The sequence below is a fragment of the Cricetulus griseus genome (assembly GCF_003668045.3).
Source record: "Cricetulus griseus strain 17A/GY chromosome 1 unlocalized genomic scaffold, alternate assembly CriGri-PICRH-1.0 chr1_0, whole genome shotgun sequence".
Lineage (NCBI taxonomy): Eukaryota > Metazoa > Chordata > Mammalia > Rodentia > Cricetidae > Cricetulus > Cricetulus griseus.
In genome coordinates this window covers 158,965,159-158,987,171 of record NW_023276806.1, presented here as the reverse complement: position 1 = coordinate 158,987,171, position 22,013 = coordinate 158,965,159, and the positions used below count along the sequence as shown (strand labels likewise).

General features: G+C 40.1%; 1 protein-coding gene across 1 annotated transcript in view; it reads left to right on the top strand.

Annotated features, from left to right (window-relative positions):
* Cfap54 (cilia and flagella associated protein 54) overlaps window positions 1-22,013 on the top strand; it is a 293,678-nt gene that overhangs the window by 119,929 nt on the left and 151,736 nt on the right. Inside the window, 7 exon segments of the mRNA XM_035451711.1 lie at window positions 418-648; window positions 2,683-2,825; window positions 4,558-4,745; window positions 5,856-6,083; window positions 15,284-15,507; window positions 15,609-15,744; window positions 17,491-17,602. Of these exon segments, the coding sequence (XP_035307602.1) occupies window positions 418-648; window positions 2,683-2,825; window positions 4,558-4,745; window positions 5,856-6,083; window positions 15,284-15,507; window positions 15,609-15,744; window positions 17,491-17,602 (1,262 nt within the window).

Below are 22,013 nucleotides of genomic sequence, written 5' to 3'. Positions count from 1 at the left end.
CTTGCAGGCTCTCTTTCACACTATTTTACATTTTGAGAATTGAGGAAATGATAAATGACCCAGAAATTTGCATATACTTCATGCAAATAACTTCATGATTTGCATATAACTTCATGATATATTCTGTACAAATTGTCTTCTGCTTTTTCCTCCTCCTCCTCCTCCTCCTCCTCCTCCTCCTCCTCCTCCTCCTCCTCCTCCTTCTTCTTGAGAAAAGGGTTCTCTGTGTAGCCCTGGCTGTCCCAGAACTCACTCTGTAGACCAGGCTGGCCTTCAACTTGGAGATCCACCTGCTTTTGCCTCTGCCTCTGCCTCCTGAGTGCTAGGATTAAAGGTGTGCACCACCACTGCCCAGCTATAATAATTTTTCTTTATTGAATGTTTATTTAACTTCAAAACATATTTTTCCTTTGGCAGAAGTAAGAGAACTGATGTTAAGAAAATGGCATACCGAAGCCTGGCAGATAACTTGAATCCCATAATATTAAACTATATCAAAAGAAAGAGGTGTCATCAAATAATTCTTGAAGAGCTCCCTTGGAGAGCTCAGATGAACTTGTTTCTGGCAAGTGCACACTTCCATTTGTTTTTACTAAAGCTTTCTGAGCGCACAAAGATGAGGTACAGCTCTTCGCAGTCTAATGTCAGGTATGGAATGATACTCTAAGTGTTCCTCTATCCATCTCATGGACATGGACTGCACACTGGAGTGCTTGGAGCTTCAGTGTAGCAACATTTACAGAATATCTGCATTATACTGGCCATTACTGTATTTTCCATTTTGTTATGTTGGTTTCTTTCCCAAATAAATGCTCAATAATATCTCATGAGGTGCTAATTTGCAAGCCTTTTGAGTAAGTTTGTCAGTATAGCTTGTAGTGCAAGGGTAACTCCATAGTAACTGTTGATATTAGTAGACATCATGTCACCATTGCTTTCATTCAGAGGTATATTTGACTCCTGTAAAAACAGAGGACAGATTTTCTAATGTGATATGTCATGAATTCCATAGGCAATTTGAAAAATAAACGATTATACTAAGGGATGGTAGGTATCTGTTGCAATGGTGATATAAAGCCTTTTATCAAAAAGGTACTTGTCAAAGAACTCTTAACATACAGAGCAGTGAGCTAGATGCTATGAGTATGCAAAGATGGACAAGATATACATATTGGAGCCTGGTAGGTATCATAAGCACCCATGCATAACTCTGTTTGTTGGTAGATGGTCAAGCACTTATAAATTCTTTGCTACAACTTGTTGGCTGTGTTCTGGCTTGACCTTATAGGAATGGGTTAATAGAGATGGTACTGCTGGGTGTTGATGGATGGCAAGATTTAGAAATGACCAGCCAGAAAAGCAGGCATTCTTGGTAGTTGGAATCATGTAAGTCGAGTCCAGGTAGGAAAGAGGATGAGAATCCCATATAGTCTGATGGAAATCTAGGGCATGTGAAAGAGGTGGTAAGAAATAGGAAAGTCAGTCAGTACCAAGCCATGAAGGGCCTTCAGTTTGAATTAAATCTGAACTTTTTGTTCTACAGGGTAGGAGATTCTTAAGGAGTTTTGATAAGGAGTGTCCTTGGTAGGAACATACAAAATGGGTTGGCTGGAGGAAAGACTGAAGAAAGGGATGTGAAATAAGAGGGCATTTATTCAGCAATCCACCGAGGCAAAGAAATGCTGGTTAAAATCCAAAATGAATTTGGCCCTTGCTTCTATTTCTCCAGAAGTTTGGTTAGAACCCTTGGAAAAGTAACCTTTGCAAAACTAATCATCACAGATCTGCATTCAAGTGGCTAGCCAGCTGAGGCTGGGATGGGAACATGGCAATATCCTAGACCACAGAATGAGTCCAGGGCCAAAGAGGCAATAGTTCGCTTAGTAGTGTGGCCCAAAGAAGCTAAGACACAGGCTTCCTTGATATCCTCTGGGCACCAAGAAGTCTTCAAGTTTTATTGTCATGTGTCACCAACTATGCCTGATGACAGCACAATAAAGCAACCAGTGGTCAAAGTTAGGTCAGGGGCAATTTACTGCTGACTTTGACTTTATTGTAATTACTAGTGGGTGCTTGGCATATTTATTTGTAAGACTATTTAGTGATCAGACTTTATTTTTAAAAAGAAACATGGTTACAGACATATTCTAAACAGGAGTTAATTTCACTAAATTGTACTTAAATCATGTGCTTTTATTATTCTAGTGGTATTTATTTATTGCACTAGTAGGAATTAAAGCCAGGACCTTACACTTGCTAGGCAATTGGTCTACCACAGAGCTGGCTCTCCAGCCCAACATAAATTATTTCTGTAGAACTCAGAGCAAGTAGAGAGGCTTTGTCCCCAACTTCTAGGATCCTTTTAGGGAAAGATACAGTAAGCCCCTATTAGTAGTGTTGCGTTGTATAATCTGAAAAGGCTGAGGTAAGATGCTAGGGGCAGATTACCTGCCAAGAGAATTTATGATCTAAAATCACAACTACAAATGTTTTAAAAATAAAAATTGGCTGTATTTAAGACAGTTCAGTTTTGTTTAGGTGTTTATGTTGTTATTTCATCTGATATATATATATATATATAATTTATATTATGTATTATTTATGCATATATTTATTGTATGTATTTATATATTACATATAATATATATGCATATATATAATTAATTTTTGCCCCCTTTTCAGTTTCCGGTTATGTGACCCTAACTACTTCTCACTGTACAATTCTGGAACATTGTTACCAACAGCAAAGGTGGCTGTAGACAACTACAAAACAATGCTGGATTTTCTTATGGCCTCTAAAAAAAAGAAGCCCAACCAATCCGGAGGTAAAAGAAATGTGCTCATTGACAACTGAATTAATTGCCTCTAAATTTTTGTTCACTAACACAAGCATAGAGTATCACACACACACACACACACACACACACACACACACACACACACACACACACACACATGCACATGTGTGTGCTTGTTGATAAGGAAATATACATGTACTTTTCAAAAACCCAGCAATTTAGTTGTGTTGGTGAGTTTTGGTAATCACTTTGTTGAACTTTAACAATTAAGTATATAATGTTCCACTATAAATCATTTTGAGTGCTCTACAAATATAATTCTCCTTTGCTGAGTGTTGGCAGCCTCTGACTGTTCAAGCTAGGAGAAGACTTGCTAGCAGGTGCGATGTCTTAGTGGAAGTCAATTTTCAAATAGATTCCGTCAGTGTACTGATACAGGCACAAATACAGTCATGAGAGCTGATTTTGAACTTGAGGCAATCCACTGTTGTCCTACGGTCTCCAATTTGTACCTTCTGTGAAAGCTACTTCAAGGTGAATGAAATAATATCCTGTTTGCAGGACAAGATCTGTTATATGGTCTGGTTTCTACAGTCTCTGTGTGGTGGAGACATACAGGCATAGAGGTCTTCCTACCTGGATACTGCACTGACTCTTGTCTGTCAAATTTAGTTGAGTTTTAATCCTTGCCTGTAAAGATGATAGAACCTGGAATATTATTTTTAAACTACAGGTTTTTCTATCTTGACTACATCCTATTTGACAAATAAAAATGTGTTTCTAGTATCTTTATGCTATTAAAAAATCTATGTATGTTTATTTTTCACACTGGTATTAAATATCTATTTTAGGTGTATTTTGACTGCATGTATGTATGCGCACCATGTGTATGTCTAATGTCAGTGGAGGCCGGGAGAGGGGATTGGATCCCCGGGGACTGGAACTGAGACTTGAGCCCAGGTTCTCTGGTAGACCAGTTAGTGCTCTTGTCCCTCTCTCCAATTCCTTAATGTTGGCATTTAAGCACTGTGGACCTTTTTGCTGACCAGGGTTCTAAGTAGCTAGCTAAATTGTCTTGATATTGTTAGTCCCTAGTGAGGTATTTGACATATTTTGATTCTTTTAGGTGTAGGTTGGTGCTCATATATCGTATTATGAATATGCACATCATTGAAGAGAAATTCCAAAGACAAAAAGTCTGACTTTTTTTGTACGTTAATTGACATTTATAGAGTGTCCCTAGCTTCAACCCACTATGATACTGCAGACAGGACATTAGACTTGTGGCAGGTGAAACACTTCTGGACTGATGCCACCTTACCAGAGGAATGAATGGCCAGGGTGCTGCTCACTCAAGAGTGCATCATAGGTCCTGGGAATGACTGTTTGGGAAGATGAAAGGACAATGGATTCTGTCATCACTTCCCCAACACACGTTCATTCTTTTTTACCACATTGCTCTTTTTTGCCCCCACCTTAGCCCGAAGTGCTCTTTTCTGTGTCTCCCCATGGGGTTAGCCATACCTGCTGTCCTCTAGCTTATAAGTACCCTTTTCTCTGGAAACCTCCCGTGGTTGGTTGTGCCTCAGATTGTTCCATTCCTTCTCCAAGTTTATGTGACATGGAAATGTGTTACCATAACACAATATATGCCATCTTTGTTGGAATGTAAATGCATGTTTCTGATCATTTTTGTGCTTAGTATTTTTATTTTTGAGTAATGTTCTTTACAGTGTTGTGATTTATTTTTGGAATGCAGATACTGAAGATTTTACTACATTTTGGAATTCCAAAAGTGATGATAGCGTTTCCAAGATAAAAACACAGTTAATTTATGAATCAGAATCTCAGTTAGCTGTTGGTATTAATGCCAGAGAGAAGGATCGAGCACTCAACTGGGGACTGGATCATTTTATGAAAGTCTTCTCATGTTGCAGTAGAGCAATGGTAATGCAATCCTTTCTCTTTGCCCATGCAGTAGACCAGACATGAGTGGCATCCATAAACTCGGGTGTGTACAATATGCACCCTTTCTATATAGAGGTTTGCCTGCTAGGATACTAATGATGCATTGTCTGATTGTGTGGGTAGAGGACATATTCTTATTTAGCTGTCATCCTTGTGTCCAGAACCTCCTTGGTGACCTTTGTTGCCATGAAGATCCTACGATGATGCATGTGCCTTGACTGCTTTCCTGCAACAAGGGGGAATGATTCTTTTGTGATAATATTGGGTGTTTCTCCATTGATGCTGTGACTACTGGGGAACCATAACCTTCTCTCTCTCCTCTAGCACAAGGGATGATTTATGATGCAGGCTATGAAAGCTCTACCCTTGTGTCAGCCTCCTAATTCTATCAGCCACTTATGTCCATTTATGCCAATGATCCCTTCCGTGTGTGTGTGTGTGTGTGTGTGTGTGTGTGTGTGTGTGTGTGTGTGTGTGTATGCGTGCATGCATGCATGTGCACATGAGCACAGGTGTCCCAGAAGGCCAGAGGCATTGGATTTCCTGCAGCTGGAGTTGCAGGTGGTTGTGAGCCACTTGATGTAGGTGCTAGGAACCCACTCAGGTCTTCTGGAAAAACATTATGTGCTATTAATTGCTGAGTCATATCTCCAGTTTTTGTTTTATTTAAAATAAAATATATTTCTCCCTGAAATCCCATGTTTGTGTACCTTACTGTTGTTGGTATTCTCTTGTAAACTTAAGCAGCAGAAAGGTAGACCAGTTGCCCTTGCTCACTGCTGAATCCCCAGAACCTATAAAAATGGGATTCAGTAATTCTGGTTATGAATGTGTAAATCTTACTTTTTCACTCAGTGGGTTGAGGCTTCATTTCTTCATTCTAGAGTGCTAGAGTATGTATGCTTCTCATGATGGACTCAAACTAGCTAATGTATGTAAATATGTCACAGGGTTGAGAATGGGAGTGGCACATATTGAATGGTTTGTTAATTTTTAAAAATCATTGATATATATGTTTGCAGAAAAAAGTCAAATTTTTCAGACATAACTTTTGGAACTTTGTGGTACTGAATGTAATGTTTGTCTTAGGTTCTTGCTTACCGTGGTGGCTATTGGACTTTACTGCAAAACTGCTGCAGGGCATTCTGGAATTTTGCCCAGGAGCTGCAGATACTATTGAAGCAGGCTGTGGATACTTACAAGGCTTTTCCTATTAACCAGGACAGCTTTCTCTGTGCCTGTGTATTACCATTCTCTCTGGGCACAGAACTACTTATTGACATGTTAATAAAGCTGCAAAGCACCAATTCTGTCAAGGTAAGGACATTTGGGTAATTATTTTTATTGTATCCAATTAAAAAATATCTTTTATCATGAAGCTTGGGATAAGTAGAAATTGATATTTTTCTTGTGTTCCCATTTGGTTTGTCTGTTTTTAATTTGCTTCTCATTATAATTTTGTTCACAGCACATAACTTGCATTAATGTTAATTAAAATATCTTAGCCTGAAAATCCAGTTTGTTTGAAGGAAAGAGAGGAAACCCTTACTGAGTTTTATCTCCTGTATGAATTGACCTTAGTGCATTTAACCCATATGGAAGCCAAGCTGCTGGTTACCTCTATCTCAGTGGTCTGTCCAGCCCTATTCTATTGCTACAGGCACTAAGACTTACAACTATTGAAAATCTATCACACTGTGGCTTAGGTTATGATATAAAATAGAAATAATACAACATTCAAAAACATTGAAAATTAGCAAAGTCATAAACGCATTGAGATATAACATACCATTTCTGAAGGAAACTATCTAGTAACAATATCATGAAAGACAAAGCATGTAAATAAAATTAAACTAATTATGCTGAGTGTTACAATATTAATTTTAAGTGAGATGTGGTCATTTAAGGATGTATGCCATAATCCATGGAGTGTATGATAGCAATACAAAGCATAACAAAAAGCTAATAAAGACTAAATAATAATTAACTTAAAAGAAGGAGAGAAAGAATAGAGGGGCAAAACATATAAAGGGCATATTGGAAAGCAAATAGCAAGTATTATGGTCGTTTGAAGGAAAATGGCCCCAATGGGTTCATTGGGAGTGGCACTATTTGAATGAATTAGGAAGTATGAGACTTGTTGGAAGAAATGTGTCACTGGTAGTGGGCTTTGAAATTTTAAAAAGCCCATTCCAAGCCTTGAGTCTTTCTTTTTCTGCTGTCTGAAGATCTGAACATAGAACTCTCAGCTCTTTTTCCAGCACCACATCTGCCATGCTGATAAAGAACCAAATCTCTGAAACTGTAAGCAAGCCTCAATTAAGTGTTTTCTTTTGTATGAGTCTCATGGTCATGTTGTTTCTTCACAGCAAGTCTTCACTGACTAAGACAACTATTAAAATTAACTCAGTAATATCCATAACTATATTAAATGCAAGTTGTCTAAACAGTGTAATTAAAAGGCACAGATTGTTTAACTGGGTAGAAAAAGACACAGCTGTTCTTCATAAGAGAAACATGATGAACACTAAGAAGCATAACACACAGAGATTGAGGCAGCATCTACAAGGCCTGCACAGATGTGCACCAGATGGGGTCCTAGAGCTGAAGGTTAAAGGGACATACCCTCAGTCCTAACCCAGACACAATCTCCAAATGACATAATAAGTTGTAGATAAAAATTTAGTTTCCTCCAAAGAAGTCTCAAAGGGGAAGAAAACTATTCTTATGGGTAGGTAGGCTGCATACCTAGCACTAGATAACCAACAGGAAACAGGCAGTATCTTTGGAGGCTCCTTATTTCACAATATTATGTCAGGACTTTTCCTTTTTCAAATTTTATTATATACATATATATATATATATATTATATGTATCACACATAATAATACATACATATTTTATTCTCTCTTCCTCTTTTAGCAAGACAGGTCCTTTGAGAATATATTATGACTTTTAGTTTAGTGTTTTCATGGGATTCCTTAGTGTTCGAACCAGTGGATCTCTATTTCCTGTGCCTTCTCTTGAACTTTTCCCTTTCTGTTTATTTTGTCCAATTCCATTGTGTTAGTTTTTGTTTATTGTATTATGTTTTGTTTTATTATGATCCTTTAGAAACCTTTTTTTTTAAAAAAAAAGAGAGCCAGAAAGGGGTGGATCTGGATGGGAAGGGGGTTGGGGAGGGGAAACAATAATCAGAATATATTATGTGAGAAAAAAATTATTTTCAGTAAAAGGAAAAAATGTCCAATAAAGATTCAGGTACACATAACACTAATAATGACTGAAAGAAAAAGAAAAAGAAAAAGAAAAAGAAAAAACATGGGAAGAGATATATCATCAAAAATACCAAACATGAAAGGGTGAACTAAATCACATTGGAAACATTACGGCATTGAAATGGGAAAGGAATCAAAAGTAGAAATATGTGATTTTATAATATGTCAAGGCTTAATAAAGCTGTAGTCAATAGGCTTACATCAAACTCAAAATAAAGCAATCAGCTGAATTAAGAGATAGCTTATGGCTGGAAAGATGGCTCAGTGGACAAAGTGCTTGTCAAGAAAGTATGAAGACTGGAGTTAGGCTCTCCTGGGGCCTATGGAAAAGCTAAGCAGGCATAGTGACCTTTCTGTACTCCTATTTCATAAGAAGTGGAAAATGGGCTCCCTGGAGCAAGCCATCTGGCTGGACTAGCTGAAATGACAAGCTCTGACTTAGTGTATAATGTAAAGAGAGACTGAGGAGAGTTCTCAGCTTCAACCTCTGCATATACGTGCACACACATACATAACTAGCACCCACACATGCCCACTTATACACTTACATATGTGTACACTACTTTCTCTAACAAAAAAAGAGCTTTGGTGAAAATATTTGCAAACTATACATGTGATGAAGAATCAATATTAAAGTGTGTTTGGAACTCAGCTAAATAACAAAAGAAGAAATCTCAATATGCAGATTGAAAACCAGCAATACATTTATATAGACATTTTTCAAAATAAGACATTCACAGATGGTGAGGTCGAACTCATGCAAAGATGGAAGGAGAGAATTGACTCCACAAAATTGTGCTCTGACCCTCACGTGTATGCCATGGAATGCACACAAGCCTGCTTCCTACACATCATGTACACATACACACATTCGTAATAGATACATATATAAATAAATGGAAAAAGACATGCAAATATCCCAAAGGTAATTTTGAAAATGCTCACCATCACTGATAAGCAGGGAGATGCAAGTCAGAATTACTCTAAGCTGTCACCTCCCCCAGTTGGGGTGATGGTGACTTAAAAATGATAAAAGATAGCAAGTGACGATGATGGAGTGGAGAAAGGGGAGTGGGAACTCACTGTCGATGCAACTGGAAATTCGTGAAGCCATTGTGGAAGTGGTACAGAGGGTCCTCAACAAAGAACTCTAGTATGGTCTTGAAGTCCTTCCAGAGAGCATATATCCAAAGAAATAGTTAAGGGACTCCTGCGCACCCCTATTTATTGCTGCACTGGTCACAACAGCCGAGAGGCTAAAGCCCAAAGTGGCAAAAGTGGCAAAATTGGTGAGAGTGGAAGCCACCAACTCTCTGTCAACTGGAGTAGAATCTCTATATTGGAAACTCAAATATACAAGAGATGAAGTTAAAGAGAAATGCCTCCTCTCCATGATCAGGAAGACTTGGTCTCAGTTACAACTTGGTCTGTTGATCCATGGAAATCCAAAAGGCATTTTAAAAAAATGTTAACAGTTCTAAAATTTATAAGCAAAAGCAAATGGAAGTGAATCTTCTTGGTCCCAGCCCCCACCACTGCAGCAGGGCTTTAAAACAAATGGGGCTTTCAGGACCCACTACCCAACTGAAGGCTTATTCAAGCTGTAATACCTGGGAGACTATGGTATTGGCACAGAGAAGACAGTGTGTTAATGGGACAAATGGAGAATCTGAAGGCAGACCATACACAAGCTTGAGAAAACGACAAGGGAGGCAGTGAAATTAAAAGGGGACCCAAAGGAAGTAGTAACAGCTAGCACCTAGAATGTGGCATTAAACTCTGTTTTCCACTAAAGGGACTAGAGCTGTGTGTGGTTATTCTGCCTCTAATGACTGTGAGGGAAACTTAAATGCAAATATTCAGGTAGTAAATGAAGAAAGGTGTTGTGTTTGCACTATGAAGTCTTGTCAGTTCCTGGTGAATGAATTAAGTGGAGGAAGAGTGGCTTGGAGTACAACAGTCAGAAACAAACCCAAACTAATCAGATCAAGCATTCAGACCTCACAGTTGACACAAATGTAGTTTGCAGAGGAACATTTCACAGAAAGTCTTAGGAACACATCAACAGAGTCGAGCCCTCAGGAGTGCTCCAGGAAGCAGCATGGTTTCTTCAACAACAAAATGAAATAATAAAGAGGGAGATGAAATCATTGATTAGAAAGGATTTGTGCCACCCAAATTGCAGTGTTTGGGCCTTGTGCAGATCTTATTTCAGGAAATGGGAACATTTTCAGTGTGGTTGTCAACAAATGATTTTAAGGGATTTGCTAGTGTGTGTGTGTGTGTGTGTGTGTGTGATTGTGTCTCTGTATGTAGTGTCTATACGTGTATTTGTGTTTGCAGCTATGTGTGTGCCACAGCACAAACATCCTCACATGCTGATATTGTTTCTGCCTTTTTCGAGCTAAGGTCTCTTTGTTGATGTGCTGTTGGGCTGTGTATGCCATGTTAGGTGGCCCTCAAGCTTCCATGTCCATCTCCCATCCTGCCCTGGAGCACAGATGCTACTGTGTGTCCCTGATGTTTATACGGGTCCTGGGATTCAGATTCATGTTGGCACTCTTGGGCGGTGTGTACGTTTGCCCACTGCATCATCTCCTCAGCCCTTAATTTTGTCTATTTTTTCTTTTCTTTTCTTTTCTTTTCTTTTTTTTTTTTGGGTTTTGCGAGACAGGATTTCTCTGTGGCTTTTGGAGGCTGTCCTGGCACTAGCTCTTGTAGACCAGGCTGGTCTCGAACTCACAGAGATCTGCCTGCCTCTGTCTCCCGAATGCTGGGATTAAAGGCATGCGCCACCAATGCCCGGCACAATTTTGTCTATTTTTAAGGTAGGATTATAATATTACGGTTATGTTTTTGTAAAATGAATTCTTCACTCTCTGGAGGTCATATTGAAATATTTATAGATTGATTGGTATAATTTCTGGGATATAATTAAAGATAATGAGCTAACTGTGTGTACGCTAAAATTTGAAAGCTATTGAAGCTTGTAGAAGGTACACAGCTCTTATTACTTTCCCTACTGTTTTTGGTGCAAAAGTTGTCTTTAATAAAACTTCTTAATGAATTGCACATGGCACATACTAATTTTGAAAATTTTAGACCACATACAAATCTCTACCCCGAAAAAGCTATTTCAGTGCTCTGCTTGCTTCTTATTTAGTATTGTCTGGCAACATATCATGCTCCCCCTGCCCTTGTCCATCAGGTTGGAGTTAATGGAGGAATGGATGATGAAGAAGATACTTTGAGATAGAATCCCAGCTTTGTTGTTAGTGAACTTTGTATTGGGACATACACTCACCACTGAGAACTTCCTTATCCTTCATCCTAGAAATGAACCCAGTACCTGACAAAGTATGTAAGCATGGGAAGTCAGAAAGGGCTGAGTGGGACAGGCCAATGAGAGGAGGGCGAGTGCTGAGGCCTCCACTTGGTGATCAAAGAGACAGGGACTGGAACTAGTTCCTTACACACATATGTGACACTGCAGATTCAGTGGATTGGGACCTGGGCCCATAACTCACTATATGGCTCCCTTTGAGCTTGTCCCATGTACTGGCGTTATGTCACATGGACAATATGTGCTATAGCACCTCTTCTTTCTTTGAACCTCTGTAGCCAGATGACAGTCATGATTTTCTATCTTGAAGGAATGGACCTTGCTCAGCCTCCATCTTTGCTAATGCTTTTCCTCTATGGCACATGGTTACCCCTAATGAGTCACCAGGGCAGAATGATGACCCTGTTTGGCTGTTATGAGCTATAGCCTGGCCCTTAGATGGACCTTATACATTTTGCTTTGCTGCAGGGATTTTCAGAGGAATACACAAGCATCGGGTCTCATGGGAAATGAGTACAACCATAGTTAAAATAGAGAAACCCACAGGGACATCTGACCTGAACAAGGGGTTGCTAATGGACCCCAGACTGATAGCTGGGAAATCAGCATAGAACTATTCCAGACCCCCTGAGTGAGGATGTCAGTATGGAGGTCTGGGCAATCTGTGGGGCCTCTGGTAGTGCATCAGTATTTATCCCTAGTATATGGATGGACTTTGGGAGCCTTCTCCATAGGGAGGGATACTCTCTCTCATCTTAGACACATGGGAGAGGGTCTAGGCCCTGCTCCAAATGATATGACAGACTTTGAAGATCCCCCATGGAAGGCCTTGCCCTCCCTGGGAAGCAGATAGGGGATAGGGGGGTGAGGGGGCAGGGGAGGAGGAGAGGGAGAGGGAACTGGGATTGACCTGTAAAAGAAGCTTGTTTCTAATAAAATAAGATAATAAATAAATAAATAATCCATATAAAAGTCATACCTCTAGAGAAAATCTTCTGTGCTGGCTACTTTTATGTCAACTTGACACAGGCTATAATTGTCCGAGAGGAGGGGACCTCAACTGAGAAAATGCCTCCATAAGACTAGGCAACCAGGCAGGATATTTTCTTAGTTAGTGATTGATATGGGATGACCAAGTCCACTGTGGGTGGTGCTACCCCTGGGCTGATGGTGTTGGGTTCTATAAGGAAGCAGGCTGAGCAAGTCGTGGGGAGCAAGCCAGTAAGCAGCTCCCCTCCATGTCCTCTGCATCAGCTCCAGCCTCCAGATTCCTGCCTGTACCAGACTTATTCTTTTCCGTCACCAACCGGCTCCCAAATCATGACACAGAGACTTATTATTAGTTTTGAATGCCCAGCCTTAGCTTAGGCATGTTTCTGGCTAACTCTTTTAACTTAAATTATCCTGCTCTCTTTATCCACCCTTTGCCTCGGGGCTTATTCCCTTTCTTACTTCTGTATATCTTACTTTCACTGATTCTCCATGTCTTTGTCTGTCTAGTGGCTACCTGACTTCTTGTCCAGGGTATGTCCCCCCTTATCTCATTTTTACTTTATTTAGCCTAGATTTCTCCTCTTATTCTCTCTGACTGACAGCCCCACCTATCCTATATCTGCCTAGCTATTGACTGTTCAGATCTTTATTAGACCAATCAGGTGCCTTAGGCAGGCAAGGTGAAACAAATGCAAAGTATCTTTACATAATTAAACAAATGCAGAATAAACAAAAATAAACAAAAGTAACACACCTTTACAGAGTTAAAGTATAATATTCTGCAGCATGAACAAATGTAACTCATCTTTACCTAGTAAAAATAATATTGCACAACACCTGCCCTGTGTAAGTTCCTGCCCTCACTGCCTTTGATGGTGAAAAGTGATGTGGATGTTTGGTCACAGCAATAGTAAACCCAGCTAAGACAGAAATTGGTACTATGAATGGGCTGTTGCTGTGACAAACCTGATCATGTTGCTTTTGGGAGGACTGTGCAAAGACTTTGGAACTCTTGTATAGAAAAGTCATGGAGTGTTCAAAGCTTGGTGAGTTTTGTCCTGTGGAAGCTTAGAAGATAGGTATATTTATTGAGAGAAAAGCAATTGATTGAGGCCTACCTTATGAAGTTCCAGAGGTAAGTGACTAAGAGACCAGCATGCTGGAGGTGAAATCTCCTGAGAAGTATTTCCTCAGAGTCCCCACACAGAAGATGTGTTCCAGAGGCTAAGGTTAGACTTCATGATGAAAGCTGAACTTGGTCATGGATGAGAGTCTCCTAGGTGGTACTGAGTTTGAAGGCATGAAGAGCAACTTGAGACTTAGAACTGTGAGAGACAAGCAGAGGCCATTGGTGACGATGAAAGCTCATTAAAAGTTGAAGGCCCAGGACAAAAGGGGTCAGGCAGAGAAGTTGAGGCTTCACATCTTGAAGAGAGCCCAGGAGAGGCTATTGGTGAAAGTGCAGTGTAGTCATAGCAAGAGATCCCAGTATTTTGGAGATTCCAGTGGTACCAGAGGAAGATCACCAAGGATAGCAGCAGCAGCAATGGAGTGGAGCCATCCCGAGTCTAGAAGATAAGCTTCATGTGCTATGAATGGCTGTCCAAGCCCTTTTGAGGAGCCCAGAAGATTATGAGTAGATTCCAAGCATTGGACACTGAGTTATTTACATAGCTGGAGTTTGTTTTTGCTTTGTTTAGCTTGTAACTGTGCCCTGTTTCTTCCCTCTTGAAGTAAGAAAGTATTTAAGTTAGTTTTGATTTTTATAGGAGTGCACAATTACAGATTTTATATTTTATAAAAGAGACCAAATTTTTAAAATGACTGTATTTGTAAGACTCATGTCGGAACTTTTTAAATTTGAGTGTTTATATTATGATGTTGAAATTAATATGTGATATTGGGGATGAATAAAAAAGGAAAGGTTGTGGCTTAACAGTGATGTGTTTGTGTGTCAAGTTGACAAGGAGTCAGTTGTGCTGGCTAGTTTTGTGTGTCCACTTGACACACACGATTGTTATCTGAGAAAAGGAACCTCAATTGAGAAAATACTTTCATAGGACTAGGTTGTAGGCAAGCCTTTAGGGCATTTTATCAATTATCGACCAGTGGGAGAGGGTCCAGTCCATTGTGGGTGGGGCCATCCCTGGCTGATGGTCCTGGGTTCTATAAGAAAGCAGGCTGAGCAAGCCATGGGGAGCAAGCCTGTAAGCAGCAGCATCCTTGGCCTCTGCATCAGCTCCTTTCTCCAGGTTCCTTCCCTGTTTGAGTTCCTGTCCTGACTTCCTTCAGTGATGAACAGTGATATGGAAATGTAAGCCAAATTAACCCTTTCCTCCCCAGGTTGCTTTTGGTTATGGTGTTTCATCAGAACAATAATAACCCCAACTAAGACAACTCCATAAAATTGACCTTTATATTAAGGAATTGGGTGAAGTATTCTACATGCTAGTTAATGTGCCCAACATACCAGGGAAGATTATTATTATATAAACTAAATGTTTTTCCTAAAAGCTGTATCATATCAGTTTAATGTCATTACTTAAATCAACAGTGAGTACATGCCAAGCTGTCTAATAAATATTAGCTGTCATTAAACAAGTTACATTGTAAAATAGTTAAAACCAGGCAAAATTAAAAACTCAGTTGTATCATCACATTTCAGATAATCAAAGCCACACGTCTGGTGGCTGTATTAAATGACTGCATACAGATCTGGCACATTTTCATCTTCACTGAAGATTTTACTGCACAGCACCATCTCCCGTTACAGAACTGTGACTCACATAACATTAATTTTCCTTTGGGTTCACTTCCTTCTCATGTTGCATTATCACACTTATTAACCAGAACATGCAGTAAGACCTTAAGTTGGGCATCTTATCTCCATGTGCTTCCTGCAGCCAGTTGAAGACAAAGGCGACTTCAGCGTTCCCAGCTGTTATGGGAACATCAAATCCGATAACGGAGGTTCCAGCCTGATTTTCGAGCATCCTTTGGATGATATCAACGTGGTCGATTTGAAATGGATCCATGACTATGTGTTGAAGTCTCTGGAGATTCTATACCAAGTGGAGAAGTGGGAAACACTGGTATCTCTCGCCATTCAGTTTAACACCATTTCACAGTATGTCCTGCCCCAAAGGCAACAAAAAGTAACAGATTTTGGGGGAGAAATAGTCTTTTAGCTCAAGTTAATTTTTCAATATATTCTTTACCATGACCCAGTGAGCGGTATACAGAGCAAGTGACGCCTCTGCTGGTGTATGCGCAGCGCCAGCTGCTCACGAGGATACAAAAGTTCAATGGCCCCGATATTGCTCAACAGGCTTGTGCCAGATACGAGGCTGACAATGGACAGAAGGTAATCTGTACTATTTCTCAAGCAGCTGTGGGTTCCTGTTACCACACATATAAAAGGGGAAGATTTAGGAGCCCAAATAAGCAGTATTTTCACTTGGGTGTTCTCTGTCCAGATCCACAAATGTTATGGACAGCTTGCTCTTGCTCAGCACTTTCTAGATATAACAAATCAGAAGTTAAGGCCTTCTCTACAAGAAACGAATGTCCAAGTCAGGGCTGACACACTCCTGAGAAGCACTGGGAACAATACTTCAATCCCAGAGTAGTTTTCAGGGGCCTGTTGAGTGTTTGCTTTTGTTATTGGCTAGCACCTCACACTTTCCCAATAGGTATTTTGTTGTTTGTTTTGGACAAGATCTCATATAGCTCAAGAATGACCCATGACCTTCTGTATAGTAGAGGATGAACTTGAACTCCTGAGTCCTAGGGTTTCAGGCATGTGCCACCACACTCAGTTCTCCTCCAAGTTTTTAAACTGTACTTTTTATTTGGATATTTTTGAGACAGGGTCTATATAGCTGTGGCAGGTCCAGAACTCATTGTGCCAACTAGGTTGGCCTTGAACTTAACAGCAGTCCTTCAGTGTCTGCCTCCTGAGTGTTGAGAGTACAAGTGGCCTAGACCATACCCATCTGTAGCTGCAGGTTTTACTACATTATTCTCAAGACTTCTTACCTCAGGCTCATCGCATTTGTTATCCCTTTTTTGTGGAGTGTGCTTCCGTCTATATGCCCACACTGATTTCCCCTCCTCACCTTTTGCACTCTGGGCTGAACTTCTCCCTTTCTCCCATATCTAAAACTACATGTCCGTTTGCACCATTCCTCCATAGCAGCTAAAACTCTTTCATGTGCCTCATTATGTATTTTGGTTTTGCGTTTGTTCTTAGAACCCACTGAAGTACATTTCCTACAGAATAGAAATTTTTGTCTGTTTTGTTCACTGCTGCTACATCATCCTTTTAGCATGCAACAGTGCATACCACTCTGGCATTCAATAAAGATTTGTTTAAAGAAGCTGGGGAAAGGATGGACCATCCTGATGTATTTTATTAAACGGCAGGAAGGAGTTTGCATCTTATCAGACTGTTTCCATCTCATTATGGAAAGTCCTCAAGGGACAGTGAAGAAGCATTTTCACCATACTGGGCTGAGAGACAGCTGCATCTTGATTGATTGGTTTGGGTTAAACCAAGGGATATGAGTAGAGACGTAGAGGGAACAGGGCCTTGGACTCTTTAAGGGAATTTCCTTTCATCTAAACACTTTTCTGTTTTCACATATTTTACAATTTGAGGACTCAAACATCTGTTCAAGAAATTGTCAAAATAGTATAGAAGCAATTAGTTTTGTAAAACTTCATCAGGGAAGTTAAAAATCGCATTAATTATGAGTAGGCTGGAACTGAATCTGCCTTTGGAAAAGAAGACTGTATTTGGAATGTGCTTCAGCTCACATAATGGAATATATATTTAGATCAGCCAATTCATAGAATATCAGAAAATCCTATTCTAATTGCTGCATGTAATTTCCCCAGTGTTCTCCCAGCTGTGCTGTGTACAAGAGAAATATGAAAAAATTATATGGCCGAGTTTTCCCCAAAGTCCTCATCACTGAGCGCTGTTCCACCAGCTTTTATTTGTAGTACTGTTTCACATCTATTTTGACAGAGACGGAGACAAACATTTCAAGTGATCCAGACTTTAAACTATATACACCTAAGTGCTGTCTTTTCTCATCTTTTTAAGATAACCTGCCGGAACTTCATTGGGAAGCAACTCATGATCGACCCTTCTTCACCCAGGACGCTGCCAGATGCAGAAGGATGCAGTGACTTGCTGAAGATGCTTATCCTTTCAGGTTAGATCCAGTTTTAACTGGAACCTCAGTTTCCTTTAAGGCTTGTCATCGAGTTCCACATGTCAACTCTCCCACGATGTGAGCAAACTCAATTTTTCAGGTTTACTTGAAAACAAACCATTTGATACTTATCATCTGATATTGCTGTAAATGTCCTACAAAAATGATAAACACTTTTCCAGGTTTAAAATCTTTTTATTAGCTGAAGGGAAATGTAAGAAAAAGAAAAAGAGATTTGATGAGAGAAGTCTACTTTGCACATTTTTCTCTTCTTGGGAACTCATTTTTTTTTAAAAAAAATTTTAACCTTTTTTTCCTGTTTGTTTTGCTCATCTGATTCTGACAGTAGCTTCCATTTCCTTGTTCAGTGTACAGGCTCCTACTGACTGTGACATGCTAAGTTGTTGGGGGTATAATTAGAGAGCTGGCGAGGGCTCTCTCCTGCCTTGACTTACTTGCTTTTAGCTGAAGAGACTTCCAGAATGTTTCTGCCAGTACAACTTTTAGAAATAAGGCAATAGAACAAGGTAAAAATAGAGTGACTGAAGAGATTGTTCATCAGTTTAGTGAACTTGCTGTGGTTCTAGAGGCTATGGGATCAGTTCCCAGCACCCAGATTGTGTCACTCATAACTGCCTGTCACTCCAGCTTCAGGCAGTCCAACTCCAACACAATACTTTGTGGGTGTCTGTACACATGTGGTATAGACTCACATAGACATACACATGCATGCAGATAAAAATAAAACAAGCCTAAGCCCAAACAAATCTAATTGTATTATCATGATTAAACAAACAATTCTTTAAAGAAAAAGATGAGACTGGCAGTAAAGATTGCGCTGTACTGTGCTTTTCCCGTGTCCATGTTTTGGGGACAGGAAAGGAGCAGAATCATTGGGACCTTACAATTCTTTCACTTATTATTTATCTACTATACTCCTGTATGTGTAGATATGTCATTAGTCCCTCAGCCATCATGTCATTCTGCAAACACTTACTGAGCATCTGCTAAGTTATAAATGCTGTCATAAGGTACAGGGAATACAAAGATGAATGGGATTACTGATTCGTCAGAGAGGAGTTTATGGTCTGTCGAAGGAGATAAATGGGGATTGTAACTGGTAATATTACTATTTCTCTTCCTATGAACTGCATTGGTGTATGGCTAGCTTTGTCTTTGAGGGGCTGTAGAAGGCAAAAGGTCAGGAAGGTTGGCAGGAAGTAGGCAGTAAAATATCTCAGCTAGAAAGACAAAGGGGCTCAGGTTTATCTGGAGAGGAGAGGGGAACCAGGCAAAACTACACAAGGAGGAAAGAGTCAAATGATCCCATTCATCTTCTTCAAAGTCTCTTCGACAGAAATGTGGGAAATAGGTTCAAAAGAGCCCATGTGGAAACCGGAGACTTGCTGCTCCTGGCTTATATATAAATGTTGGCCTGCAGGTGAGCAGTTATAGTAGAGAGAGAACAGACAGGAAAGATAGGAAAAAGAAGGCCACAGGACTTCATTCTGTTCTGACTATGCATGATGGGGGGGGGGGCAGATGAGGATAGAAGGAGCTCCCATTGTCATGGGGTTTGCATCAGGTGGATAATGATGTCTTCACCCACACAGGAAACCAACCAAAGGAGGCACAGGTCAGAGGAAATGGGTGCTGTTGTATTCCTGACTTTGCCTGCATGGCGGAAGAGAGGCATGGGTCATGGCTGGTGGATACCTAAGGAGAGGCAGGGGGTCGATGGCTGGTGGATAACTAGGGAGAGGCAGGGTGTCAATGGCTGGTGGATGCCTAAGGAGAGGCAGGGGGTCAATGGCTGGTGGATGGCTAAGGAGAGGCATGGGGTAGATTTGAAGAAGTGAGACTAACTCCTTTTATAGGTTATTCTTATATAGATGGGTAGCTTGCCTGCTTATTAAGCTCCATCTGGGAGATAACCTTAGCTGTGCCTTTTATTAAAAGGTTTTTATATCCTGTCCAGAACTTCTATCTTGAGGCTTGATCTGATTGGATATTTTAAGTTCTCTGATTGGGCTAGTATGTCCTCAGGTTTGATAGAATTCCCAGCCTTTGGTGGGTATGTTTCATGAGTGTCTGGCCACTGGGATAGATGTGGTCAGCTGTGTAGAGTAGACTCATCTTCTCTAGGTTTCTTTCTTGGTAGATCCAACATTTGGCTGTGATTAGCATTTCCTTTCTACATGGGTACCGTGAGACACATAGTAGGCCACCTCATACCAGACACTTCCTCCTTATTGATTTCAAACTATTGAAATACTATTACTGACTTTGAAACACTTTCTGGAATGATCCATGGAAAATTTCTGAGTACAGTCGCCTTGATATAGGCCCAAGGGAGCTAGCCTGGGATTTTTGATGTTTCCTTTCTTCTTGGATTATTGTATCTCCTGGAGATAGAGATAGCTACAGACCACCACCAGAACCCTAATTATGTTACAAGGGAAAAGGTATGCTAAAACTCTTAAAAAGAAAAAAGGAAAAGGAAATTAAAAAAAATAGTTTAGCAAAATACAAGAGGTGTCAGCTACCAATAGAGGTTCTGCCAGGTGGTGGTGGTGCACGCCTTTAATCCCAGCACTTGGGAGGCAAGGCAGAGGCAGACAGATCTCTGTGAGATTGAGGTCAGTCTGGTCTACAGAATGACCAGGCTCCAAAGCTACAGAGAAACCCTGTCTCAGAAAAAAAAAAAGCAAACAAAAAAACAAAAACAAAAGTAGAGGTTTCCATAAAGACACATGAGCACCAGTGGTCTCATTCAGACTGTTTATTATAATTACATTTTCAAGGTTTAGCTTGGTTTGTCAGTTGTGTGAGAGCCAGTTCCATGTTCTGTTCACTTGTATTTCTTCAGTGCCTGATGTGATGCCCAGTGCACACAAGTGCTCCATGTACAGCCACATGATACTTCATGATTGGGATACACCATGAGAAGGGAGTGGCTGGGCAGTTTCATTGTTGTGCCAACAGTAAAACAAAGATGCCTAATGTCACTGGGAAATGTAAGCTTCTGGGACTACCATCGTGTGGAAAAGTATTGTGATTTGGTACAGACCTGTTTTTTAAAAAACTTAGTAAGTAGCAGTGGTGATGCAAGTCTCCATATAACAAATGTTTACACTACAACAGATATCTTCCCAGACACATGACATACAAGTTAAAACAGTAACTATCTGAGGTGAATGCTATCCGCAAATTTTATTGGGTATTTTAAAACTAAGCCTAAAGAAAGTAACTCCCTCTCATATTATTTTATTTATTTTAAAAATTAAAATGTTACATCATTTCATATCCCTCCAACTCCTTCTCTATCCCCCTCTTTTAAGCTTATCACATCTTTTTCTTTATTATTGTTACATATACAAATACAAATGTAAATGAATAAATACATAAATACAACCCACTGAGCCCTTTAGTTTTGCTTGTACATATTATATGTTCTTAGGGTTGGGGTGGGGATTAGTCCTGGGGAAGACACAGTCCCTTCTCCTCCCATATCAACTGCGACTCATTTTCTGTAGCTCTTCATCTAGGGATGGGGCCCATCCATTTTGGATGTTAATTCGTGTCGGAATTGTTCAGGTCTTGTAGATATTTCATGGGTGTGTCTCTCAATAATATGTGGAACTTTTTTTTTTTTTTTAGCTTACTTCCTTTCTCTTGGCTAGTTATGGGCCAAATGTTTCTGGCCTTTCAAAATTTATGTGCTGAAATTCTAATTCCTATGTGAAACTAGAAGCGGGGCCTTTAAGAGGTGAGTAGGTCATGAGGTTAGAGTTCTCATGAATGGGATTGTGTTCTTTGAAGGCAGCATAGGAGAGCACTCTAGGCCTCTTTTTCTGATGTGGAAGGGATGCCCTTTGAAGGTGGCTATCAGCAATCAGAAGTGAGGGCCCTCACCAAATCTGAAAATGTTGGCATGTTGGTTAAGACTTCCAGCCTTTATATCTATGAAAGGTGAATTTCTTTTGTTTGTAAGTTGTGCTATGTTGTTGTAGCAGCCAGACTCTACTGAGGCATCTGTTTATCTTCTTTCTCTGCCTCGATCTCCAAGCAGAAGAAGATAAAACAAGAAGCTAATGAATTCTTGCAAGGAAAAAAAAAATCCCACTAACAATCTACAAACTTGAGGGTGCTGTAAATACAGGTAGGGGTGTGAGAGGTAGGGTATAAGGAACACAGGGTGTGCTTTGCAGAGAACGCAGAACTCAAATGCCAAGACAAGGTCATTGAGATTAGCCACTGAGCTTTGAAGACCGTAGTCATTATCACATAACAGTTAGCAGGTGCTTGGGATGTATGTAGTACTGGACCAAATGGACAAAGACTTTGTCTTCAATGAACATCATCCTAGTGGAGATATCCAATAAGCAGGTACGACACAGCATGTCAGAAG